The sequence below is a fragment of the Taurulus bubalis genome, assembly GCF_910589615.1.
Source record: "Taurulus bubalis genome assembly, chromosome: 6".
Lineage (NCBI taxonomy): Eukaryota > Metazoa > Chordata > Actinopteri > Perciformes > Cottidae > Taurulus > Taurulus bubalis.
The window spans coordinates 6339718-6366803 of record NC_136594.1 but is presented as its reverse complement, the minus strand read 5'-3'; the positions used below and the strand labels follow the sequence as shown (position 1 = coordinate 6366803).

Sequence of the window (27086 nt, the reverse complement as noted above, 5' to 3'; positions counted from 1 at the left end):
TACCCATAATGCTCCGTAGCATCTTATGTTACACTCCCTGCCTCGTAAACACCTACGTCATTCAAATCCAATGCTACTAGTTTGTCATCAGTCACCGAACATACAGAACAATTTCACTTAGCCTGAGTGGTAATCCTCATAAAGAGTACATTCTTTGTCACTTCTTAGTTCAACACCAGGTGTCAGCCTTGTTCACGTCATTGTTCTTCCTGCAGTACTGCATCTCCTGACAGACACGCCACAGCTCATGCATGCCAAACTTTGACTTGACATGTCGCCTAACAGTCTAACATTTTCATATCTCCCCCCCCCCCGTTCTTGTTTTTTTTAACTCTATATCTCTCCCTCTCTCTCTGGTGACAGGCCTCGACCTGCCCTCTCCGCCTCCTGAGCGCTCATGCTAATTCCTGCGCTGTGATTTGCTGTCGTCTGCGGGGAACTGTGTGCCCACTGCACAATGTGATTGGCCTTTAGAGAGACCCTGCAGGTTTGAGGGGGAGCGGGAGAGAGAGAGAGTCAGTTGCAACTCAGATCAGAGCAGCTGCAAAAGGTGGAAGGAACCCCGAGGGAAAGTGAGACGAGAAAGAAGCATTATGAGATAGACATATTACGAGGAGAAAGAGAGGAGTAAAATCCCAGTGGGCCTCGGCGGAACCTGCAAACAGGTAGGTGTCACATTCTGTAGCTGCTGCAAGGCAAACAACACAAGCTCTCTGCGTATTTGTCTGGTTGCCGGATTCCCTACAGTAAGCTGATGTCACTTTACTCTTTCATTAGTACTTTACTCAGAAACACCTGGTGAAAAGAAAACATGTACAAGCATGTGTGTGTGCGTGTGTGTGTGTGTGTGCACGTGTGCTGGTATGTAACCAGTGTCTTCCCTGCTTCTGCTGTTCAGACATGAATAATCGCTCCATCGCCTGGTGGCTGAAACAGATCGGCCTGCCCCAGTACATCAAGGCACTAGAAGGAGAATATTATGGTCTGGAGGTATGTGAATGTGTAAAATGCGTCTGTATGCGCTCGTCGAATGTCTTCAATCTACATAACCCTACATTTTTCTCGATTGCCTTCCCAGTCTCCCTGCTTTTGTTCCTCTCCAGGGTTTGCTGAGTGTAACGGACGGAGAGCTGAAGGATTCAGGGGTCGAGGATGCAGCACACAGGGAGACCATCCTCCATCAACTTTCAAGACACCGGCAGAGTCTGGAGCCGAACTCTGGTGACACTCACTGGCCAATAATCCAATATTCGAAATCGTTATGAAAATGTTTGAATTTGCTGTTTATCAAGTGGAAACATATTGCATTGTATTGCATCTTAGCCCTACAAAGTGACTAAAAGTAAAATTATTCATATTCATGTTTGTGGATGGTCTCCTGACATTTCCTGCATCATCAGGTCAACATTTGAAGTTGTCCAAGTCTTTTGTTTATGATCTGCAAAACAAACAACAAAATGTAACTCCCATCAGTCTCAGCTGTACTTTGTGTTTAGTGGTAATTAGCGAACTAAGATGGTGCACATTCGACTTGAGCTCAAAGCATCACTGCGCCAAAGTACAGCCTCGGAGAGCAGCTCATGTCGAGATTATTTTATTTGTAGATGCTAACACAGGCTTCCATACAACAGTTTTACTTAAAGTGGCAATCTCAACGACTGTTACCGACACATTTAGGTTGGTTGTTTACAAAGTTTTTAAGTTAGATACATAGATTGATAATAGAAGAGTAAATCATTCATGCTTAGCCCTGACACTTTGTACACAGCTGTTTATTAAGTCAAAACGTTTTACTAAAATGTATTTTTGTTCCTGCTTAAACGTGATTTAAAGAAATTGAAGAATTTAAATGTAAAAATCTCGAGAGTAAGGCTTGAATGAATGACGATGTCATACGAAGTATTTCCTACATGCACACCAATTAAAGGAATAGTTCAACATTTTGGGAAATGTGCGTATTAGCTTCGTGACTAAAAACAGGTGAACACATCTGGCAAAACAAAAACTACCAGCTTTCTAAATATCACCAATTAAAATGTGACATCTTATTTTGTTTCAGCTTCCTATTTAACAGACCAGCATAAGAGTGGTATGTATTTCCTCTTCCTAAATTCTGCAGGACAGCAAATGTCAAAGTATTCTTTTAAAATGTCCTTTTGTCCTCTCAGTGGAGCGCAGGGTGAGCCGGAAGTACTCCCTGGGATCGTCTATGGATCTGGTGAGACCACTAAGTCAAACTGTAACACCTCCAGCACTTTAAATACATAACGAAAACAATGCAACCATCACGGAACACTGTTTGGGCCTCAACCGTTCTCCTGCAGGTGAAGCCGAGGAAGGACCTGTTTCGTCAGAGCGTGTTGCCCCGCCTCCAGCGCGCAGATAAGAAACACCGCCTCTCCGCCTCCTGCTCCCAGCTCCGCCCACTGACCGAGGACAACGCTGTCAGCGAGGCAGAGCGCTGTCAGGATAGCAAACGCAGGTAAGATGGGTGGTGTGTGTGTGTGTGAATGTGTGTGTGACCCACTTTCTCCAGGTTCACGTTTGGCTAATAATCAACTAGTGCCTCATAAAATGAGTTTGCAAGGTGAAGTGTACTCCCTGGATAGAGTGAATGACATGCCTTTAAGGATACTGAATGACATCATGATATGTATGTTACTTACTTCCATAGACCAGGAGAACAGCTGCTTTTTGATGACTAACACAGTAAACAACACACCTTGGGACTTTGATATTTTGGTCACACTTCCTCCCCAGAGAGCGGTCAAGGACTGAGTGACAAAGGCCAGACTGGGCCTTTGGAAGTTGTTAATCTTGAAGTCGCCCTTAAAAGGAAGGTTTATTGCAGGCTCTCTTTCAGCATTAAAGGGCCAGCTCACCTAAATTACAAAAGGACATGTTCATTTTCAGTCTCTCCCTGGTGTTACTTAACCATGCAGAGAGTTTGGGTTTTATGGGCTCTGGTTTGGAGTGAAGTGATTAGAATTCAGTTTGTGGTCCTGAAAGAACTGCAAATGTACAGCAACTCCCAGGAACAGTGTTCCAGTTTATTTAGTCTGACCAACCAAATCCTCAGAATGTAGATTGCGACACTTGCATTTCTGCTTGAAATGACTTTTTTCTGTCGATCATTTCAAAAGCAGAACTTTTGCACAACTGCAGGTCGACAGGTGCGTACAGGAGCAGGATCTGAAGTTCCATAGTGTCAAGCATTTAATACAACATTATATATTTGTATTTATTTAGGACAACTTATATTTTCTCAAAGTTGAGCGTCTCAGCGGCAAAACATATTTATATTTTTATATTATTATTATTATATATATATATATTATTATTATTATTATTAATATATATATATTTATATTTAAACATTATTTACAGCAGAAAACCCGATCGGGACCTACTTTAGAATGAACCTTTTGAACTTCTAGCAAGAAGGGCCAAAGAGCTGTGCCTTTCCACTGCACTTCGCCAAATTATCTTCATGGCTATAGTAATCTATAATAATAATAATATAATATAAGAGGCAAGTGAAACAATACTGTAGCTGCCCTTTAATTTAGTTGTAAAAGGTGTTTCCTTTCATACATAATTGGGTTAAACAACTGACGAGTACTTTAAGTGTATAAACGGAGGCTGGCTGTCAAGTTCAGGCACATCTCAGCTCACCAGACATTAAGCCATGAATACTAAAAGGTTGTAACCCAAACATGTAGGGCTAAGAGAAGTAGATAGTCCCGGTCCTCAGGGCGCTCTCTGATTGGCTGAGAAACGTTCGAAACCAGGTGAACAGTTAAACACACCTAACCGCACAACGGATTCATATCAATGCGCGGTACTTTACTAACACAGCAGCTTTTCAAACCGAGTGACCGCAAGAGAGAACACATTTACACATTCTCATTAACAGAAAATGACTGCTAATTAAAATATTTAAATGGTAAGAATTGGTGCGGCTGCCTGCAGGCGGTGGTTCTGACGTAAGAAAAGCGCGTGTTGGGCAATCATTTGCAACGTGTGTCATAAAAACATGATGTCAGATTAACATGCCACCGTTTGAAGAGGCCAGTTTAAATCAGTACCATGTGTGTGGTTTACGGGGACGAGCCGCTCTGCGCAGCCACCTACCATGCAATGCGGACTGCAGCCAGGTGATGCGTTAGCTCGGCTGTTGTGCGTCGGTATCCGAGGAATGCCGAGCAGATAGCCGGGTTTCAGCACCGGGGCCCGGCGGGGGGGTGAAGAGGGAGAACTTGTGGGAACTCGTCTGAAAACTGCGCAGGGAGAGGCGGGAGGAGAGGAGAAGGGGGAGCTGGGAGGGACCGACGGGGGAGACGACTTGAACGTTGCAGCTCCGCAGCTGTTTGTTTGTTCGGTGTCAAGTTGGACCACAAATATCGCTAAAAAAAAAACATGTCCGGGACGCACGAGCTGTGAAGAGGACCGACAGGTAGGACCGCTGACTTGAAGACGGTTAAAATGTATCTTAACGTTAATTAACGCGAGACTTTCGATGTTGTTGAAGTTTAACTTTTGGCGTGCAGTAAATAACTTGTATTCCTAGTTATGACACACAAAAGCTGTTAAAATCTCACTTTTTAGTCTTTTATATAAGAAAAAAAATCACCAGTGTCTTAACGTTGTTGGTTCTTTTTTTATTTACTTAACGTTATTACCTGAAGCAGTAACGTCAACTACCTGTTGCACAATCTTGACACAGAAGAGAAGCAAACGAGACCAGTTCAATGCAGTGATTACAGTTGGCTATTCGCGTTTATCCATCAGATTTAAACAGAGGAAACCCATTTGTCTGGTGAAGCTTAATACCATAGTTTTAAACATGGATGTGGTGTCAGGTTGTGTGTCTCAATAGGGGCTGTGCAGCGCATTGCTCAGGTGTTTCTGTTGCGTTGCCTGGACCAACGCCCCTCAGACAGGATGTTGCACGCAACCTCGTCATTTATCCGAATGTCTGCGTTTTTATGTGTATCTGGCAGTGTTGTGGCTTATTTAATTGTTAACAGCTAGAACAGTTGCTATTTTATTTCCAGAACAATGTATTATGACACAATATGCTACTTTTATGAAGGTATACTGTTGAGTTTTTTGTTTCAAATGGGTTGTTTCAACGTTTTATTGTATTTTGGTGTTATTTTAAAATATTGCCATAACTGTAAGTATATTACTACATTTAATTGACTGTTTTTCCTGATACTCTGACACCTAACATGACGATTTAGATCAGTACAAACTATACACAGCACAATACAAGCCCAGAATAATGTTGTAGAGTATATCTATCAATCGACTTTAATTAGCACATCAGTGTTCTTTTCAAAATGTGCTGTTTTTCTTTTTTATGTGATAGTAAACTGCATATATTTGGGTTTGTTCGTCAGACAAAACAAGCAATATGAAGACACAGCCTTGGGGGTTTACCACAACTGTAGCTACAGTACGATTAAGGACACCGCAGTAATGTTCTTGTTATTTATATAAGTATGGAGGCTTTAACAACCTTGGGGGACTTCACATTTTACAGTTAAAAACTGACATGTGGTGTGCATGCAGAGTCATTCCTGTATTTTTAGACTTAATGTGATCAAAGATTCAGTATTTTTCTACTAAAAATGTATTTCTGGTTGCATGGAGGAGGCTTTGAAAAAGCATTTATGTTTGGATATGTGATGGTAAGCGTATAAACACAAATAGTTTCAAGGCCATTGCTATCCAGATAACCTTTAGAGAACATCTCTAAATCTTGCTGAAAATGTAATTCACCATTAAATGAAATATAGAAAAGCTGCAGATTTAAATAATTTAGTTATTGTGGTGTCTGAAGGACTCATGACATCAGTATTTCAAAAATGTTGGTATGACTGTCTGTGTGGTAACATGCGGCCTGGTTATGGCTGGCTTTCTAAAGGAAGAGTGAGTTTATGGGGTTTATTTTTACAGCATCACAGCCTCCAAAATGACTATAAAGTTGAATCGGCACCATTCTGAAACGGTTTTAACCAAAGTGTAATATCACATCCCTCAAGAATGTAGGATTTATTGCAGGCCTGTTGTCTTTGACCAAAGTAGTTTTTGCTTTCGCACCAAAAAAGAAAATTGGCAAATTAGCGTAATCAGAAGTATCAAAGTGTGTGCTAGTGTGTTGCTTCAGTGGATGTTGTATAATGATGAGTTGTATTGGGGGTCAAAGCAGGGTGAACAAGTAAAAGTCACGGCACTGTGTGTGCATATCCTCCAGCAATCCCTGATCACACGATTTGTTCCACATTGTTAACTCACAGTGAGAGGCAGACGCAGATGTAGATTTGCTAGAATGGCTAATGGCTCATGTGACGGCTGAGGGTTATCTAGTTGGGCTGTCCTGCTGTGAGTTCTCTGAGCTGTTCATCTGTTAGCCTTGTGTTTACAGAGACAGGAAGGTGGAAGCTTAGGGAGGAAGGAAGGAGGAAAAAGAGGCACGCTATTAAAAGGCCCTCTGTGTGTTTTTGTGGTGTTAATGACAGATCCAGACCTTGGCAGTGGCCTTCCATCCCTGTGCTATTCATGTTGGAAAGAAAAACATTGCACCGTTATCTGTGACTCCCAATTGTTGAGGTTAGACGCTCCAAAATCATCTCTTCCCTCTTGTTTTTCAGCAAGAGGAGGAGTGTCAGCGCATACCTCAGCCAGCTGAAGGTAAGAGGTTAAGCGCACGGCTTCTCCGTCTCTCACAGGCCCTCTCTGGCTGCCTCTTTTATTCCTCTCCTACTTATGTTCCTTCATACAAAATGCGAGCAAAGAAAACATGCAGAGTAACTGTACGTATTATGGTCTCTGCTCCGTGCGTTGCAGGTGTTCGGTGGTCGGAGAGACATGGACTCATTAAAGAAGGAGCTGGAGGAGGAGCTGAAGCTCAGCACCGATGACCCGACGAGCCACGCATGGTTCCACGGACCGCTGAGCCGAGAGGTGCTCAAAGGACCACACTGTTCTCGCTGTGTTTACCCTGAAAAAGCACATTTTTATTCACACAAATTAAAGGGAGAGATTTACTAGTATTTGGGAAATGCACTTTTTGGCTTTCTTGCGTATTGTCAGATGAGGAGATTAATGCCACTCTCACATCTATAGAGGCAGACTAACTTTAGACGGATTCCAGGCTTGTATCTAGTATTTATGCTAAGCTAAGCTGAATGGCTGGTGGCTCAAGTTTTATACACAATTGCCAGTTTATTTGGTACACACAGCTAAAATGAATGCGGTTTAATACCATCGTCCCGCATAAGTCCTTCCTTCACGAAGGTGTTGATCAACTTAACCTGCTGATTTGTCTCCAGGCTGCCGAGTCTTTGTTTGAGAGGGACGGAGACTTCCTGATCCGAGACTCCACCTCTTCCCCCGGTGACTACGTTTTGAGCTGCTTCTGGAAGGACGGGCCCATGCACTTTAAGATTATACGAGTGATCCTTCGTCCAAAAAAGGTATGTTTGATTTATGCTACTCCATGTGCTGCAAGTGGGGGATAGTTGATTTATTTGTTGCAATTATTTAGGGAGCTTCAATGCCAACTTTTCATTGGTCTCAGCTTCTTCAAGGTGAGGATTTTTTTTCTCTCCATTTTATATCACTGGTTAATTTGTATCTTTATTGGTGTTTGAGTTTTGTTTGACAACACAAGCATTTTGAATATGTCACAATAGGCTCTTTTTCTAGACTAAACAATGCTTCAAATAGTCTGATAAAAATCCCAAGCCATTTAATATTTAAAGTAACTACATTGTAAATAGATTGTATTTGCAAGTCATCAAACCAAAAAACAATGTTTTGTTTATCAAACACTACCTCCTGTGTGTTCTGAAAAGTTGCAGCTGCAGTCAGCTTTGATTCCCTTTTCTTTCTTTCTTTTTTTTTAATACAATAAACGACTCCAATGGATGTTTGTACAAAAGAATATTATCAAAACATCCATCGTAACTTCTCAAATCACACCTGGAGTATAATCTACGTCTTCTCCGTTGATCTGGATGTTTCAATCTCCGTCTCAAAATACACACTACATAGACCCTAATATAATGTATGGTGCACTATTGCCCTCTGAGTAAAGAGTATCCGTTCCTAAAAAGATGGAATAATGTTGTTCTGTTCCTGTAGAAGCTCTGCTTGGTGTATTATGTGTGTGCCTCTGTCTGTGTGACAGGGCTACTCTCGGGAGTTGTTCCAGTTTGAGGAGGATCGCTTCGACAATGTTCCCGCTCTGATCCGGTTCTACGTGGGCGGGCGTCGGCCCATCTCCCAGGCCTCTGGCGCTGTGATCTTTCACCCAATCACACGGACCCTTCCTCTGCGTGTCATCATCGAGCGAAATGGAGAGCCCACCGCCATCATCGGCAGCAGTAGTCGTAACAGTAGTGCTGGTGCAGGGAAAGAAAGACACACTCACGCCAACAAAAGGCGCAGCTTCAGTGCTGAACACACCGACGCACTGCAGGTCATCAATCCACTGCTGAGGTGGGAGGAAGTCTACTGAAATGTAGTCCAGTTCACGTACACATGTGTAGTGATGAAACAAACTGCCCGTTCTCAAATTCAAATAAATATTCTCAAGAACTTTTTTGTTTTTCCGCTTGGCAGGAGTGGAAGTCAGCCTGCGAACTTGGAAAACATTGGACGTAGACCTTCACTTCAGTCTGCACAGTCTGACAGCAACCTACGAACTGGTACGTTACACATGCATCTCTGTCACCGCTAACCCCGAAATTGGAAACAATCAGCTTGTCATTGCAGCCACTGGGCTGTCATGCAGCAGGGTGTCTGGCTTGCGGCTCATGCGGAGCTCTTCTTATATATTTAAGCACCAGGTCTATTTTTGTCGGAGCAGCTCATATCTCTGAGGCATGAAATTCACTTTTAAATGTATACAGTTGACGGTGTATGTCCTTTTTTTCTTTCTTTTTCAATATGTACTAGTTTTCCCTCTCCTTATATGCACTATTCGGGGAAGCACAGATACAAGATGAAGATAAGATGCTGTGTATAGTAGTTAACACAAGTTTAGTACAGCCACAGAGGATCTGTTGCCACATTGATTATAAACAAGCTGCTAAATTGTGTTCAATATGCTTGAAAAACACAAAAATATAGAACAACTTTTGGACATGTGGCAGCAGGAGACCTCAGAAAGACATTTGTGGACATTTGAGCTGCAACAGAGTCATGACTGAGCTGTGGAGCAACCCGAAACGCATCCAGTGGTCATATGTGGTCATTTGTGGTCAGCCTTCTGTCTGCATGGTTGGCCTGTATTGTATTTCCAGACTTGATTTGAGGATTTAAAAAAAAACGTGAAGCAAAAACAATCAGAGCACAAAGAAGAAACTGGATTCTGCGACGTCGTTCAACTTCCTGCTGTCACCCTTCCTCCTCCAGGCGTTCCACAGAGCACCCCTTCGAAGAACACTGACCCCGCCCCCATCTCCCCGGTGTTTCGCACAGGCAGCGAACCCCTGCTGAGCCCTCGACCACGACACACACGGCCCTCCCATCCAGGTGACGAGCATACCGACTTTTATTTATGGTCAGATGAAAGGGAAGCAAACAGCAGATGGTTAGTTGTGTCTGGCTCTGCCATAATACACACAGTGTGTGTATTATGTATTATCGTGTGAAGAGGCACTTTTAACTGAATTTAGAGCGTGGGAAATGAAACACTTTATTTGAAGGCTCTGATCCTAATTGAAGGGCCTCAATTTTCAGTAATTTCCTTGAAAGAAGCATATCATTTACATAACATATAATTGAACAGCTAATTATATGAGACGCTTATAATTGAACCAAAAATGAGAGGCCACTTTTTTTTTTTTTTTTAAGGGGTGGAGGTGTTTTATGACTTTCACTTACAATCTTAGTATTTCTAAGATCCTGGTTATGGCCTTGGTGCTTGGTACAGAAGGGACTGAGCCTAAATATGGAGCCGGCCAATGACACAGATGCATAACTCCCTCCTCCTCCCTGCAGGTGGTGGTGTAACTTTGCGAGGTTCCGATGGACAGCTGCACCCCAGAGCTCCTCCTAAACCTCTTAGGATCTCCACAGTGTTTGGCAATAGTTTCCCTCCTCCACCCACTGGCCGGGTCGTTGACCCCTCCTCTTTCTACGATGAGCTGGTCATCCAGGTAAAGAAGTCTTCGCAAATCACCGCTCAGCTGGTCGTCTTTTATATGTCACCTCTCCTTTTATTCCGGGGGAATGTGTGTCCTTCCAAGACAAGCCTCTCCCTCTCGGAGAGTTCATGTCCTCTTGCCGTTGTGTCCAGGTGCCGGAGGCCCGGCGGAAAGGTCACGTGGACCGACTGCGCGCAGAGGAGAAGTGGCAGAGCCGCGCCCGCCTCACGGAGACTTCCTTTGACTTTCTGGAGGCCCAGAAGAGCGAAGCGGCATCATCGCAACCGCCGATGCTGCCGCAGAAGAAGACGACGGAGGAAGTGGAAGACTGGCATTTTGAAAAGCCACATGTTTGTATAACTTGCATTCGGTTTATAGTTTCCATATTTGCTCCTGTTCTTAGTAAATATGAAGGTGATATTTTTTATAGGATTACAGCAGTGTTTTGCAAGTATATAAACACTACATGTTTCTGCAATTTATGTTTTTTATTGTATGTTGTACAGTTTTAGCCTTCAGATATTCTATTCCTTTCATTCCAGTCAGCCATTGTTTTTCATTAATTTCCTTTAATATATAATTAATGACAGAGCTGTCAAGTCTGCATTGAGTTTTGTCAAAGTTGTGTATTGTTGCGGTAAAATAATGAGTTGATTAGTCAGTCTACACACAAATATTCAGGAAAAATCCCTTTCTCAAAATGGAGAAATTCAATTGTCCCAACTTCTGTTGTGTTTACTGGATTTCTTTGTCTCCTATGATAGTAAATTTGAATACTTTGGGATTTTGGGCTGTTGGTCCAAAGCAGCTTTTTTTAAGACTTTGTGAAATTGTGATGTTGTGATTTTATGGTCAAAAATAATTGCAAGAAAAATAATTTTACATTTAGTTGAAAATGTAAATCTAAAGTTGTTCTTACCATGTGGCCCTGACAAAGATACATTCAGACTTGATAATTGACAATTCAAAGTCAGCGAACAGATTTTCATATCAAGCAAGTAAAGTATAAAAGATTTGTGATAAATATTCTGCTACAAGCTACTTTGATCCTGAAACAGAGTCAGAGATAATAGACAGGAATTTCCCCGGTTTTAAAGATGATGATTATAAGAAACTGATCAGGATTCTTATCTTGTAAATTAGTAGCTATGCTAATTTGCAAGATAAGAATCCTGATCAGTTTTTGATGAACACAGCTACTAATTTGCAACTAAAAAGAAACTTTGCATGTTCTCGTGTCTAAATGGACCTCGACTTTAAAGCTGTCACATTCTTGAGAGAATCTATGCATCTGCTCTTATGTTTCTAACACGTGACCTATTTCAATAGTTCTATATACAGTTGTTTTGTATTATTATTTAAAAAGACCAGCCTCAGAGTACATTTACAGCTCTTAACTCTGACATAACTTGATCATTGCGCATCACAAAGGGTCCGTTATGTGCTAACGATGTAATATCCATCTCACTCATCACAGGTGGAGTCGGTCTCGTGTTTCCAGTTGGATCAGTTTGAGTCGCTGCTCTTGCCGGAGAACAACCGGCCTCTAGAGCCCGCCGTCCTGTTCACACTCAAAGAGTTGTTCAACCGCTCCAATGCCGACATTACTGCTCTGCACATGCTCAGTGTCGACTGCCAGGTAGCTCTCATTCGTCTCGCGTCAGAATCAATAAATGTAAAATGTCGTATTTTTGTATCTCTTGATAAATGCTATCAAATGCAAATAGTAGGATCAAACTTCACTATTCTGAATGGTTCATATTCATCATAATCGATGTGTGGCAGGTAGCACGCATCATTGGGGTGACTGATGAGCAGAAGAGCATTATGGGAGTTGGATCAGGGCTGGAGCTTGTGACGTTACCTCACGGACGGCAGTTACGACAGGATTTGTTAGAAAGGTACACACAACTGACAAATCAATTTGTTGATTCACCCAAACAACAAAACAGCACATGTTCCTCACACAGTGGGATCCAGCCATGCCGATGTCTTTGTTTTTGGTCCAGGTGGTAATGCATTTCTGATCGCTGTCAAATCAATCTGACAGTGACATATTTTTCCAGCCTTAGTGTCACAAAAAAAGAGCTCCTGCTGTTTTCAGTGGGACTGTTTTTCTTTGTAGTTGTTTTTAGATTATCTAGAGCAGCTGGGAAATTTATGCTTGTTCTTTTTTTCATGTAATTTTTTGATTCCTTGACAAGGCTACCACACACTTCTCTTAACCTCTATTGTTCTGGGGTGGATTCTGGATAGCTAAAAGTGGGAAGTGAGAAAACTGTCCCCCACCTACTGCCCTTTTCAATCTTCTACCCTCTCACACCGCTAATATATACATCTTTAATTGTTTAGGCATCATCTAATATCACTGGGCATCGCAGTGGACCTCCTAGGCTGCACAGGAACTGTGAGCCAAAGGGCGACCGTTTTAAACAAACTAATCTTATTGGCTCAGGCCCTGAAAGAACACGCCCACAACCTCTACTCCTTCTCAGCTGTGATGGCGGCTCTGGAGATGCCTCAGGTAACGTAATCATCACGAACATATGCTCGGTTATTCACCGTGGGAACGCGGCAGCAATCCCGTTAAATGAAACGAGCAACATATGAACATCATATAAATGTCGTAATATAGTATGCCATGAGAACTGTCATGAAGTCATTATATAGTACGTCATAAAACATATATTTAAAAAGGCATATTATGCCATCACAAATGTATAACAAACTCATAGTTAAGTATGTCATAAAAAAGTAATTGTATGGTATTGCATAATACAAAATATTCTATAATATGGTATTCAAAGTATACTATATCATAAAAAGCCATAGCATAGTATGCTATTATCATTTTGTAAAAAACAAGTTATTGTATATAGAACCATAAAGGGTCATGATAGTATGTCATTAAAATGTAATGATATGCATAGTATGTCATAAGAAATAACATAACAAATGATATTGTTGTCATACACAATATATCAAAAAGTCATAGTATACTATGCCATAGAAATGAATAGTATAGTATGTCATACAAAATATCATTAAAAGTAATATTTTAGTATGCTATTAATATTGCCACCAAAAAGATAAAATAAAATTCATAGCATAGCATTTTTAAACAATGTATTTATTGATTTTCAGTCTGCAAGTCACATCGAATTGAATATCAACAAAACAATACACAGCAAAAAATGTTCCCCTGTTCCCCCTCATAATAATAATAAAGTAACTAAATAATAGTTAAATTAAAAAGAAACATAAAAATATACTTTACAAACTGAATAATGGGTGTTTTTGTTGTTGTTTTTCCTACTAGTCAATGTACAACATTAGTATTATGCCTTAAGAAATACCTATTAACAACATCTTGCCAGAAGGTTTTCACTTTCCCATATACAGTGAACATAGCATAGCATTTGATAAGAAATGTAAAAAAAAAAATCTGTTATGAAAATAATCAGTATATTTGTGCATGCAGATAATGCGACTGGAGATGACGTGGCGAGCTCTGAGAAGGAACCACACAGAGACGGCAGTTTTGTTTGAGAAGAAACTCAAACCCTTCATGAACTTGCTGAACGATGGAGACGGTGAGGCGGAGACGCATCGCAGAACCGGGTTAAAACACAAGTGCTGCATCGCGGCACTGTTACCCGCTTTTTACGTAGCAAATGTACTGCATGGCGTCTCATGTGCTGACATGTTTCTGTAGACTCCGTGGTCCACGGCCCCGTCGCCCTGCCACACCTGGTTCCTCTGCTGATGGCGATGGAGGGCGACGACCCGGTGGAGAACAGCGAGCGAGGCTGTCAGCTCCTCTACGACGTCCTGCAGTCGGCTCGCAGTGCCGCGCTGCACGCGCAGGATTATCAGCAGCACGCGCAGTCTCTGCTCACAGGTACGCGCATGCATGTGCAGCAACGTCTTCTCTTTTCACGAGGGCCCTCCGAACATTACTCTATTCTTATCCTCAATTTAAAAATGAGGGGTTTTTTATTTGACGTTTAGTTTGTACGAATGTTAGCTTCACCAATTCTCTCTTAATTGCCCAACTTATCACACATATTTTGATTTAACCTGATGTTGTATTATAGGAGGTGTGAGTTACAGTATGGAGATTTGATAATTTGCATAAATAACAACTCTAAATTGCTGTATAAGGCAAACTGTTCTGCTGTTTGGGCAAGTTTCATTAATAGAAAACGGAAGAAAGATGAATTTCACAAATTACAGATTAATATAAATTACAAAGCTAAAATATACTAATCAAGTTTTTTTTGTCCAAACCTCAAATTGACAACTCAGAAGATGATATGGTGATCAGAATATTTATTTTGCATCATTTTATTTGAGTTAAATGTAGTTATTTTATAGTAACAAATGTATTCAGATTAAGGCATCATACTATACAAAGTATAACAAGTTAGACCAAAAATAAACTAGTATTGTATACTAGTATTCTGTACATGACCACTTGTGAGTTTTGTTTGTACTGAAGAGAAATTTCAAAGTATAAGAAAATTGGTGATGGTAAAACTCGAGTGGTTTTTATGTGAGGCCCGCTTGTACTTCCTGCCAGAGCAAGTGTGTTTACTCTGTTACAAAGTACGTTTTACTCAAAGAGATGATGTACATTGTAGAGTTGCATGATGTATCTAATCTGATGTCCGTCACATTGCTTCAGCAGGAAGCTGGGAGCCGGTCCCCGAGCTGCTCGAGGCTTTCCGCACAGAGTTTGCCCTGCGGCTGTTCTGGGGTCAGTTAGGGGCAGTGGCCGACCGAGAGGAGCGCTACGACAAGTTTAACAAGATTCTTTGTGTACTCTCCGATAAACTGGAACCCGTGGAGATGACCCCGCTGCAACCCGACCTTCTAACCTGAGCCGCAGGGCCTTGTTTCGCCAGGGGAAAGGTGAAAGTCAGCACTTTGAAAGATGAAAGTTGAATGTTTTTTTTATTTTTTTTTATTTGAGCCTCGGGGCGTTGCGGTAGCCACGGCGGAGGTCTCACCCCTGAGATCACACGGACATAAAGGAAAAGTTCTTTTTGAGATGAGACTTTGAAGCTTGTCAACTTTTAACTTGTAAAGGAATGAGATGTGTCTTGAACATGTGGACCCTGGGCAGTCTTCTACTGTGAAAAGAGCTGCGCTGGATTCACTAAATGTGGAACTGTTTACCCAAAAACTAACATTGGTTAACTTCTTGAAATGTGCCTTTCTGATACTCGGACCCCGTTTATCAATCCACACCACGCTGATACTTGAGATTCAAAAGGATCAACATGAACACGACTAGTTCCATCTGTACATGACCTGCTGCTGTTGAGGGACCACACTGGGAATTGTTTTTTTATTTCAGTGTTTTCAATGCAATAAATGTGTCTCATTTTTGCATGTAGTATTTCTCACAAATGAAACTGTAAAGAAACAAAGTTGTGTTTTTCTTCTTCTTTCTTTTCACTTTATGACTCAAACAATACATGTAAATACATACATTTTCTTTAAAAAAAAAAAATGGATCATACAATAATACCCCTAAAAATGCTAAGAAAATATCTACTAGTGCAGGAAGAAAAAGAGATGGGTAAACATTATATGGCTCAATAAAAGAGTTGTAAAGTCTGAGCTTCACAGTGCAGAATGTACTGCTGAAGGAGAAAAGTTTCTCTGCGCTCAGATGTGTACAAACAAATGTCCAATTAGTTTGATGTGAGTCTTTAAACACTCCGATCACATTTTAAAAGTGCGTTAACATTTTCCTTGAGTTTACTGTTCGCTTGGCAGTGATCCAGTGAGGAGCTGAATCTTAAAACTTCCATTTCTATTAATTCAGAAAGGTTTTCAACCATGATTGTTTCAGAGAATGTGAGAAGGTCAACAACAACAGGGATAGCCTGGAGGCCCAAAACATGAAAGCAGAAGGTTAAGACCAGTATACAAGTACGAGAACCATATAAATCAGTCGAAGAACCAGTTAAGGAGCAGAACCGAGATCACTCTGCCGAAGATAACCTAATAATTGCCACATTTATGGTTTTATGATAAGGTGTGATGATCTCTGACGTTGCAACCTCAAACACAAGTATTTGTGGCAAAAATTATACCATGCTAAATACTGTATTTATTTTTAGTATAACTTTGATCATTATTGCCACTGTTCTTTTTTTTAGTTTTTACCCACCATGTCTTAAATTCACAAACAAAAAAATGCAATGCAAGTTTCCATTTTTAGGTCGTCTTAAAACAACTCATGCAATGCATATATGTACGTTAAAGCCGTTTTCATATGCGTTTTTTATTCGTCTTGTTCATACTGATTGTTTAAACACTCTTCCAATATAACTGAGTGATGCAAAATATATAGAATTGTATGAACTTAGATTATATGCTTTAATTTGTCTTTTTAGTATGAAATTCCTGATGAGCTGGAGTGGAGGGATATCAACACACGGAGGGAATTTTGCAAGATACCCCACTAGCTTAGTCGAACACAGACTGCTTGGGCCTCGTATTTTCAGAAAAACTTGACTCTTACATTAGGAATCTATGAGTATGAACCAGACGAATGATTGCAGCATGCAAAAATGTATTTCAATGTTCATACGAGCACATGACTGTTGTTAGAAGACAGACATAAAACAAACATTTAACCATGTCCTTTACAGTGACACTCCATGGTGAGATGTTAAGAGTAGTGGTTTTCATCCAGTTATAAGTCATAAAACATCACTTTGATAAAAAGAAAAACTCACATTATCCTATCAGGAAAGCAGAGGGACGGTGTTACAGAAAGAAAAGGTTCAGCAGGTTATTGGAGAGGGCAGTGGGGGGAGTCAAGTGAATGGATATATCAACGTAAAGATATGCAACGCTTAGGCTACTATGGTGCTGAATATGTTACGCTAGTCATCACTTAACGCGGCAACAAACAAGGTTCAGGTATACATTCACAAGTTTGGATTCAAAAGAGCTGAAATCCACGAAGACGGTCTGCGTTTAGAGACGGGAAGCTTCCTAATCACTCGCTTTCATCTCACTGGCTGAGAGAAAAGATGTAGAGAACAGCACCAATTATCGTGGATGACTTTGTATTCGCCTTTGGCTCTAAACTTACCTTTCCATTACAAGCTGAGTGTGTGTTAGTGTGTGTGTGTGTGTGTTAGTTATGGGCCCAGTTTGACATAGGATGAAGGTATATAGCCCTCATCTCCACCGGCTCTAACGACTCTCATCCATCCATCTCCTTTATCGTCCTCCATGATACTCAACAGCTCTCCCTCCGTAATGGAAATGGTGCCCTCGCTGTTGCCTGCACACAAACACACAAACACACACACACACACACAATAAGCACACGTACAGGCCAGAATTAAACCCATTTACGAACAAGTCGAGTGTGATTTATTACAATGTACCTTCAAAGGTGTACAGAGCCGTGCAGTGGCCAACAGGAGTGTCTGCTTCTTCAAACTCGTCATCGAACTCTGTGTAGATGCTCGGAGACTGATCAGCACCTACGACACTGGAAATATCAGACATAAAAACAAGACATGTGCATGTGTCATTTCTTTAGTTGTATTTTGCGAAAAGCGAAAAATAGTTTGACACCTCGCAGAGATGACAAAACTCTCTATAGGAGAGGGGCACATGCTGAAGAGGTCACTAGTCTGTACATATGTAGCCTTGCTAGCTTATGTACTTGCACTGTTTGAAGAAGAGGAGGAAGAGGAAGAGAGTATCACAACTGTCTCGAAGCAAACGTGTAAAACTCTCCTCAGCTTGCAAATCAACCTGCTGCATTTCTTTTTTCTTTAACCTCTGGTCGTCAGTAATCGTGTTTCAAAAGATGCAACATTGTAGCCTCCAAATATTGCATTATATCTATTATAAACAATCATGCAAACATAATTTCTGTCAAAAGACTTATGATGATGAAGAGGAGACACATTAATGCCATACTGTTTAGGATTTTTTAAATGACCATTATGACTTAAAAAAAACTATACCAGGATTTCTTTTGATTTTTTTCATGACATACACTATCATGGATACTTTTATATAGCTTTTCATGAGATACTACACTGACTTTTTACTTGCTGATAATTTTTTTTCAATACTCTGCAAAAAGAATGAGCAAATTTACCAAAATGTCAAACTACTCTTTTAGATAAAAGGTCTTACCCATGTTGAATATTATTGTTGATGGCATTGGAAGATTCCTCTCCTCCCACCGCTTCCGACAGCCACGTCTGTAATAAACCAGCAATAAACGTAAAGACTTGCACAAACTGTCTATTCTGATCCGTTATGCACTCATTATTGGCCTGTTTGTGTGACAACCTCATATTTGGCGAGCTCTCCCCTCAGGCGGCCAATGTTCTGGGCAGTTTCTGAGATTTGAGGCTCCAGACTGGAGGGGTCTCCCATCTGTGGGTTCTGCTCGTACACACCCTTCATCTTCTCCAGAGCCTCGCTGAGGTCGGACAGAGGTGAGAAAAGTGTATTGTTTGGAAATGTGAGCGAATTGGAGAGAGGTTTTTAAAAGCTAGAAGCCTTTCTGAAGGAACATGTGGTACTACTGTATACAACATTAGTGAAGTCAGGCACTGATGATTGGCACACAAAAAAAGAAGCCTGGCTCGCAGTTACAACAATTTGATGGGGTTGGGGTCAGGGCTGTGTCAAGATTTTCCACACATTTCTTTTTTTTTTTTACAGTCCTGGCTTTGTGTACAGAGGTATCGTCATGTTGAAAAAGGGAAACAGTATCCCCCCCCCCATGAGAGCACGTTGTGTCCAAAACATCTCTGTATGCTGCAGCACTTCAATTAAAACTAATTTCTTGAGCCAAAAGTTTAGAAAACACACACAAAAAATAGCCACATATCAAATAGAAGACATCACAATAAAGCTTATTTCTATTGTGGAAACGTATCATTTGAAGGCAAACGTCTCGATAATTCACTTGAGAGACGTCTGTTTTTATCTGTGCTAAATAATTCCAGATTTAATTACAGTTCTGATGATGTTTGCCTGTCAGTCACATCTGATCAAGTGCTGATTAGCACTTGATCAGATGTGCTCCATTGGAAACTAGTCATAATTTAAATAGTTGTTCCCAAAACTTCATTCACGACTAAATGAGCAGCAACTTAAGTTTTTCACCGTCATAGAGAAATACTTGTGACATACTATACTACGACTTCACCAATGCAGTCCCCAAGACGTTCCAATTAACTCAGGCTGAACTTACGTAACTCTGCACTGAACTAATTGGGAGCCACCAATAAAATTATTAAAATTGGTTGCTGACGGACCAAAAACAGGGAAACCGGCCACATGAGGTCCAATCTATGCTAAAATCAAAAACTAATACTCAATAACATTTTGTGACGATGAAATTACAAGTCTGCTTGCAGGCCTTGGTGATGCCTGTGGGCGGCGGTCGTCACCTTTGGTCCTGCGTCTTCTGCAGGTCTTTGGCGATGTCGTCAATCTTCGCCTGAAGCCTCTTCTTCCTCTGCTCCGGAGGAAGGTGGGAGAAATCTTCTGCAGCAGGCGGCTACACACACACACACACAGTAATTATCCTCAGCATCATGTTTATGACGAACGTATCAATTATCACCACCAGATGTCACTCCTCCCTGTTTCTATCGGTCTTTCCAACATGGAAAGAAACCCTAACAAGAGAGAGACTCATTCTATCTGTGTCATTGAAACGAACCCTGGTCAAGGTGTGAAAGCACTGATTGGAAAACAGAGAACACACACACACACACACACACACACACACACACACACACACACACACACACACACACACACACACACACACACACACACACACACACACACACACACACACACACACACACACACACACACACACACACACACACACACACACAGTGAAAGATCGTTCTGAGCCAAATAACATCCCCTGAGAATAGCACTGAAATTCAGCTGTGCAGTGTTTTGGACTGATGCACACTGAAAGAACAACAGGTACGACTCTTTCTCTTGTGATGCCATACTAATGTACATTTAGGTGAGAGCAAGACTTCTGTTTCATTTTTGAAAGAAAAGAAAAAAATATAATGAGTGCAAGAGATTTAAGATTAAAAAACAAACAGATTAAGATTCTCTAAGATTTTGAGTAGGAGTCCTAAGTAGAGTAGCAAAAGAACAGCTTTTGTTTTTCATCCGTGACCTTTGAAACTGTTAAAATTTCTCGGTTTGGTTAAAAGCCAAAATAACAAATTGTTATTCAACAACAATATTTCTTAAAAAGGAAATGTTGCGATTACATTTTTCAATGCAAATGTTCACTCAATTTCTTCTCCTCTGAAACCAAAACTGAAAGTAAAGATATATACATGTTTGTAATCTAAGTGAACTGACACTAAGTATATCATACAACAATAATAACATGGAGATATTTCTAGTTTGAATGATAATGGCTCTCACTGAGCTTAAATCAAATATATGCTCCTTTTATAAAATTAGAGTCTTGCTTTTTTGCTCAAAAGAAATAATCTAAAGTTATATATCAGTTTGGCATCACAGAATAAAGACTTGGTTATCTGGTTTAGAGAGAGAGAGCTATTGATGTTCCCTGAATAGAAATGATGTTCCCTGTGCCATGAGAGAAATAGTATTTCATTGAGTTAATTAAAGAGTAACTGCACCCGGGCCAGTAATCCTGCTTGCACTGCCAACTCGGTGACTACGTGCACATCCAGCAAGCTGTGCAGCATCACGGCTGGTTGTGCTCACAAGTACGGCAGACCACACCTGACACACACCCAGCTGTGTTTACAGGCGAGGTCAAAAGGAAACCCGGTCACACCTGCATTTAAATTGAAATGTAATTTAAAAACAGCTAAATTGGCAGATTTTTTGTGTGGCATTTGCACCGTTGACCAACAGCCATCTGTCTTTAGAGGGGTGACTTTAAAGACAACGGAGGTAAGGAGAATCTGAACTAGAGGAAGCTATTGTAGTTTGTTAGCTATTGTAGCTTGTAAGCTGTTGTAGCGCGTTAGCTAGTGTAGCTTGTTCGCTGTTGTAGCTCGTTAGCTAGTGTAGCTCTTTAGCTAGTGTAGCTCCAATCCGCTTTTATTTAACCGCCTCTATCAGAATATAAAATGCTCCACAAAAGACGACTGGTTTGAAGTCATGAGACAAGAGTCGTTCAAATATTTCTTTAGAATAAACTACTACTACACTATTACATTGGAATTGCAGCGCTGATAATTATCCCACTAATCTTGGAAAAACCAATACACTCCAACAGCATTTCCAGAATCCTTAAAGATTTTTAACAATCTTAGTGAAAATATAGTTATATTTGTAAATATATTGATGTTTCTACCAAATATGTTTTACTTTCAGACATTTTAAAATGTTGTTAGTTTTGTGCAGAGTGTAACACCCCTTGAGGCGAATATGAATACATTAACTTGACCAAGTTCAAATATTTTATTCAACATGCAGTGGATGCAATATTGTTTCACCCTGATGGTTAGAAGAGTTTTGAGGATTCTGGAAGATTAAATAATCATGCGTTTTTCAAAAATGTACATACTACATTATTTTGAAAATTGGAGCAATAGAGAAACAAACTGGGGGCTAGACTGGTGGCTTTTTATTTCCTCTTCAATAACTGAATGAAGCGTACAATCCTGCGAACAAATACAAAATAATACCTAGTCCGACCGTGTTCCTGGCTGGCTAACATGTTACCTGCTCGGTTGCAGTGTAAAGAGCTTAGAGCACTTTCTCAAAGACGCGTGGACGAATTTCAGTTCTTTACTTTCTGGTGTGACCGGGCTGTGACACAGTTTTACCTGCAGATGTCAGTGCAGCACGATCCCAAGTGCAGTTACTCCTGAAATAGTATTTCCCCATGAAAAGAATCCTGCACCAGCACCTTTTCATTGGAGCACCTTTTCAGTCTACCCTCTATTCGACGTTAATGAATGTTACCATGTGCTTTTCAGCATGCGATATCTAGACGGAGAGAAACGGACATTCAGTATGAGACAGATGCATACATAGTACTCCACATGGGAAACACACTTTTACAGGAACAAGCATGGTGTCTGGATGTGAAGGTTTAACAGCGTACTTAGATGAACAGCATGTCATCACTCACCGACTGATGTTTGTGTAATATCTTTAAGGTGGAAATCCTGGGTTTGACAGAGCGATTGAACTCTTTAAGGCAGAGAGAGAGAGGGGAGTGCTGCAGCTTGGAGAGGGGGAGGGAGAGAAGGTGGCTGCCTGGTGGGAATGGGGACGGGGGAGAGAAAGATGGAGGGGCACACTAAAGGAGGGGGAGAAAAAGACAAGCGAGCAGAGGAAAAAGGAGCAAAGGAGGGGGAAATGACCCTGATAAAGGGAGGGGAAGACGAGAAGAAGAAAAAAGGGAGTCAAACAGATGCAGAGCTTTTTGTAATAAAGAGTTAAAGACAGAGCGAAAGATGTTATGGGGCAAGTCTGTGCAGCAGACTGGAATTAGAATTGGCCCCTGAGGGCAACAGGGTGGTGGGGTAAGACATGAGAGGAATGTGCGTTGAGTTTCTTACGTGTGTGCGTTTGTTTGAGTGCATTGTTATGAGAGACCATGCGAGCGTCATTTTGCACTGCTATATTAAATAACAGGAAGAGGATAAGAACAAAGCTGGGCCACGATCTTTGCGTGGATTCTTTGAAAGCCGTCTCAAATGTACTGGCAACAAGTTGTCAAACCTGCAAAGGAACAGGTTTATCCACAATAAGCTGTAACATTGCACCTTTTCTTAGATGTGTATTGAGAAATGTCAATGCGATCGCTATTCGCAATGAAAGCATGTTGGTTATTAAAAAGGATGAGACTGGTGGGATTTATTTTTCTTATATCAACGAATCCCATTGAAAGACCAAAACCAAACATTTCCTTCTTTTTGAGTAACTAGGATAAAAACTATAACGCCCTGCAGCTGTTTTAAATAATTGTGCCTTTCTTTAGAGAATAAACTATGTTGAAATGCTGCACTTCAGTCCAAAATAAATAGTTTTTTTGGGAGCATCTATTGAGTGTGGTGATTCAAAAAAATAAAAAAGCATTAAATGCATTTGCATAACACAGATTAATTAATCTATTTTTAATTGGAGTGGGTTCCTAAATTATGTGTAAATTATTTAAATCAGATTGATTACAGAACACCCTAAAATCGACACCATGCATTTTTACCTCTGGTTTTAGAGCGTTTTTAATTTTGCCTTAAGACAGATTTTTGCAGGGTTTATTTTCAGAGTAAAAATATGTTTAAGGTTTCAAATTAAAACTGTGAAGCACCCTCTGATCAGCACTCAATTATATGAGCACTCATTACTTTTCCTATAAATAAAAGTATGTAGTGTTTTAAGAAAGCCTTGTTGACTGTGTTTAAGGTAAGTTGTATGAACTAGACATGACGATTGTTTGTCTGGATTACTCTTTGAAGAACAGGACAGGGAGGATTTTCAAGTTGTCAAATGCAGAAGTCACAGAGCAGAGAGGGGAGAGGAGGAGATATCTCGTCCTTGAGACGACGCACTTCTTATGCAAACTCAACGCCAAGCAGATCTCATGTGAACAGACTGCAAACTCACCTTGTGCTTCTTGCTGAAGGGCCAGAGCTTGGCACGCACTTTGGGGGGGTTGAGGCTGGAGTCAGAGGTCGCTGGTTTGATTCCTTGGGTGTAGTCTTCAAACTCTAAGTCTGCAGGTCGCTCAAAGCCAGACTTGTGCTGCTCTATGAACAGTATCGAGTCCTGCAGGGAGACGAAGGGACACTGGTAATGATACTGATTCAACACATCATCACCTTCTGACCACTACGACAACCCCTGCCTTAAATATTACCGTACGGATGAATCAGATCCCCATTAGTACTGTATGCTTTTTTTTTTAAATAAATACAAAATGTTTACTTTAGATTTTAGTGTCTCCATTAAGACAGATACTGAGACAACATACTCTATACAACATGAAAAATGTACATTATATAATGTTTGCAAAACCTAGAACACAATGCTGAAATACTATAGAAGTAATATACTAATTCAACTGTGTCGCAATAAGGCTTCAAATTCTGAAAATGTGATCTTAATGGTTGGAACAAGCCAAAACTAATGCAGCAAAATGCCAGACAAGACTGCACGCTAAATGTAAACAATGCATTTTAAATATATTTTTATAAAAAAAAATGTTAATCCGCTTTTCACATTGTTTGTGATGGAGGAAATGCACTCAGCACATTTGTTAGAATAAACACAAGACATCTTGGTTTATGACACTGAATGTAAACATGACTTTTGTTTGTTTACAAAAAGTCACTTATTGGCTTTTGCTGTCGATGGTTAGTTGAGAACACTGAAGCCAACAATATATGTATGGAAACAACAATGAAGCTACAACCAGCCGGTGATTAGCTTAGCATAAAGACTAGAGGCAGGGGGAAACTGCTAGCCTGGCTCTGTTCCAGGTACAGTTCAGGGGTCATGTGCAGGACTGTCTCGTAGTGACTTCCTGGAGTCTCCGCTGGTCGCCAGCCTTGTTGCCTTCAGGAAGTCACCGCGTGTTCATGAGGGCCAGGCTAGCTGTTTCCCCCTGCTTCCAGTCACTGTGCTAAGCTAAGCTAACTGGCGGGTGCTTGCAGCTTCACATTTGACCGCCTTACATGACAGCGATATCAATCTTCTTATTAAACTCTCAGCAAGAAAGCAAATTAATGAATTAATAAAAAATAAAAAATGGCAAACCATTCCTTTGGATACCAGAACATGAAACATCGTCTCTGGAAGTTTCACAACAATGAGATCAGAGGTGTCTTATATAAGACACTGGACAGACAAACACAGATGATTCACAGTGCACTTATTTTAGTCATGCGGGCGTAACGGAATAACACAAAATGACAAACACATGTATATTCTGATAAACATCGAACCTTTACCTGTTTCTCATTAATTTTCCCGCCCGCTGCATAAATCCCTTCTAGACACTTGGTGATGATGGGCAGCACCTTCTTCTCGATGTCTGAAAACTGACAGTAGCCCACCGCCAGCCCCCGAATCCTCCGCTCATCCATGTCCTGCATCTTCTGCTCCGCACACAAACACACAACAGCCTCCTTAAATATCAAATCATATTCACACTCGTGCGGAGACAATGGAAAAGAGGATTTCATTTTCAAAGGGTGTGTTTGATATTTGAGCTCTGCCCAGTTTGTACTGCATTGTGAATGTGTGTGTGTGTGTTTACGTGCGTCTTTGGCTCACGTTGAAGATCTGCGGTATCTCCGAGTAGTAGTAGAAGTTTTGTTCCTTGTTGTATTTCTGGAGCTGCGCGGCATAGTCGTTCCTGCACTCCTCCGCTGTGTGTGTGCGTGCGTGGGCATGTTGCTTGGCCTTCATAGCGAGAGATAGGTGAAGCCACGGAGGAGAGAGGGAGGGGAACATGAAAAGGATGCACGGGAGAGCGAGAAGGGATGCAAAACAAAATGCAAAGCGGGAGAAATGTGGGAGAGATGCAGGAGAGGAAGCAGAGGGAGACGAGGAGGCATAGAGGCCACGGAGGGAGAAAGACAAGAAAAGCTCAAGGATTTATTTTTTTCATTTTACTGACAACATTATGAAAACCAAACATGAGAACAATATATATCAGTGCTCAGTTGTTGATGCGCGCGTGTGTGTGTGTGTGTGTGTGTGTGTGTGTGTGTGTGTGTGTGTGTGTGTGTGTGTTTGTTTACCTTCTCGACATCAAGCCTGGTGGCATTGAGGTCACTCTCGGTTTTCTCCGATTGTTGGATGGCTTTTTCAGCCTCTGCCCATTCCTTGGCATAGCGCTTCTTAGTCTGCAGGCATTTACACAAATTCACACACACACACACACACACACACACACACACACACACACACACACACACACACACACACACACACACACACACACACACACACACCAATCCAGTCAGGGAATTCAGTCCCTCTAGAGGTACCACAAATGCAAAGGGACAACAAACAGAAACACTAAATAGAAACAATAGATATATTAACTAATTTACCTCTAGTAACTAACTGAGTAGTAACACAGACAACTTTAGCTTAATTCGGCCAGGCTTTGAGATATCTGTATAAAAAGGTGCCTCGTTAGAAAGTAGAAAAATTCAGCGGCATCAGACCTTGCTTTCTACCTCGGAAAGAAATAGAAGATGTTACCGTTCAATTTCTTTAAAACTATTTATTTCCTTGGAATGAGGAGGAGGGAAACATCTCTCTGACATATATTTCTAACCTTGACAAAACTAAAACATGAAATGGTAACACTATTTTACAGACCTGTAAAAGTTGCCAATATTTTCCTAAAGGTTTCTTGGACAGAACAAAGAACTGTAAATTGGTTCGAACTTCAGTTAAATAGACACGTCAACTCTCACACTCCAATTAATTAATTCCAAACACTTGTTAAACAAGCTTATTTTAATCTGTGCACAGCAGCTGTGCTGAAATATGCAATGTGTTGCAGGCAACCATTTTATTTTATTTATCACATAAGAAGACTGAAGTTTCCAACAATAAATTAATGATGACTAAATATTTACTTAGGTTTCCTTTAGAGAAAACAGATTTTTAACTCAACAAAATGAAGAACTTTGGTTGAGTTTCGTGTATAATAATAATAATAATAATAATAATAATAATAATAATAATACAGCTCTTTCCAGGAAATGCACCTGTACACACAGGCTAAAAAAAGACGTGACTCGACATTTGTAAACAACAACATGTGACTTACACTTTCCAGGCTTTTGAAGCTGCCCTCTAAAAACTGCTGGGCCTTCTTGGCGTCATTTAGGTGCTGCGGAACAAAGAGGTTTCAGTTAATGT

General features: G+C 40.8%; 2 protein-coding genes across 4 annotated transcripts in view; one reads left to right on the top strand and one right to left on the bottom strand.

Moving 5' to 3' along the window:
* Positions 1-610: 610 nt before the first annotated feature.
* On the top strand, positions 611-15777 carry sh2d3a (SH2 domain containing 3A). 2 transcript variants are annotated; one of them, XM_079220318.1, is made up of 19 exons: positions 611-665; positions 899-990; positions 1104-1221; positions 2169-2218; positions 2325-2482; positions 6660-6699; positions 6856-6972; positions 7341-7484; positions 8201-8511; positions 8635-8720; positions 9430-9549; positions 10018-10175; positions 10316-10513; positions 11641-11802; positions 11949-12064; positions 12516-12687; positions 13645-13756; positions 13879-14064; positions 14851-15777. In XM_079220318.1, exons 2-19 carry the CDS (start codon positions 901-903, stop codon positions 15045-15047), a joined length of 2535 nt encoding a protein of 844 aa, XP_079076444.1. In that variant the 5' UTR covers positions 611-665; positions 899-900; the 3' UTR covers positions 15048-15777. The 2 variants fall into 2 exon arrangements, with proteins under 2 accessions (XP_079076444.1, XP_079076443.1); XM_079220317.1 differs by lacking the exons at positions 611-665; positions 899-990; positions 1104-1221; positions 2169-2218; positions 2325-2482 and having other exon boundaries at positions 6573-6699; positions 14854-15777.
* Positions 15778-15924: 147 nt separating this feature from the next.
* Positions 15925-27086, bottom strand: part of trip10b (thyroid hormone receptor interactor 10b) — a 17095-nt gene continuing 5933 nt past the window's right edge. The window contains exons 5-15 of one of the 2 annotated variants that reach the window (XM_079220319.1): positions 26995-27057; positions 25949-26053; positions 25479-25607; positions 25154-25300; positions 23808-23969; positions 22158-22181; positions 19619-19728; positions 18507-18639; positions 18348-18415; positions 17582-17688; positions 15925-17475 (exon numbers count right to left, since the gene is read on the bottom strand). In XM_079220319.1, coding sequence (XP_079076445.1) covers positions 17330-17475; positions 17582-17688; positions 18348-18415; positions 18507-18639; positions 19619-19728; positions 22158-22181; positions 23808-23969; positions 25154-25300; positions 25479-25607; positions 25949-26053; positions 26995-27057 — 1194 coding nt within the window. In that variant the 3' untranslated portion in view covers positions 15925-17329. The remainder of the gene's footprint in view (positions 17476-17581; positions 17689-18347; positions 18416-18506; positions 18640-19618; positions 19729-22157; positions 22182-23807; positions 23970-25153; positions 25301-25478; positions 25608-25948; positions 26054-26994; positions 27058-27086) is intronic. The other variant, XM_079220320.1, reaches the window with a different exon arrangement.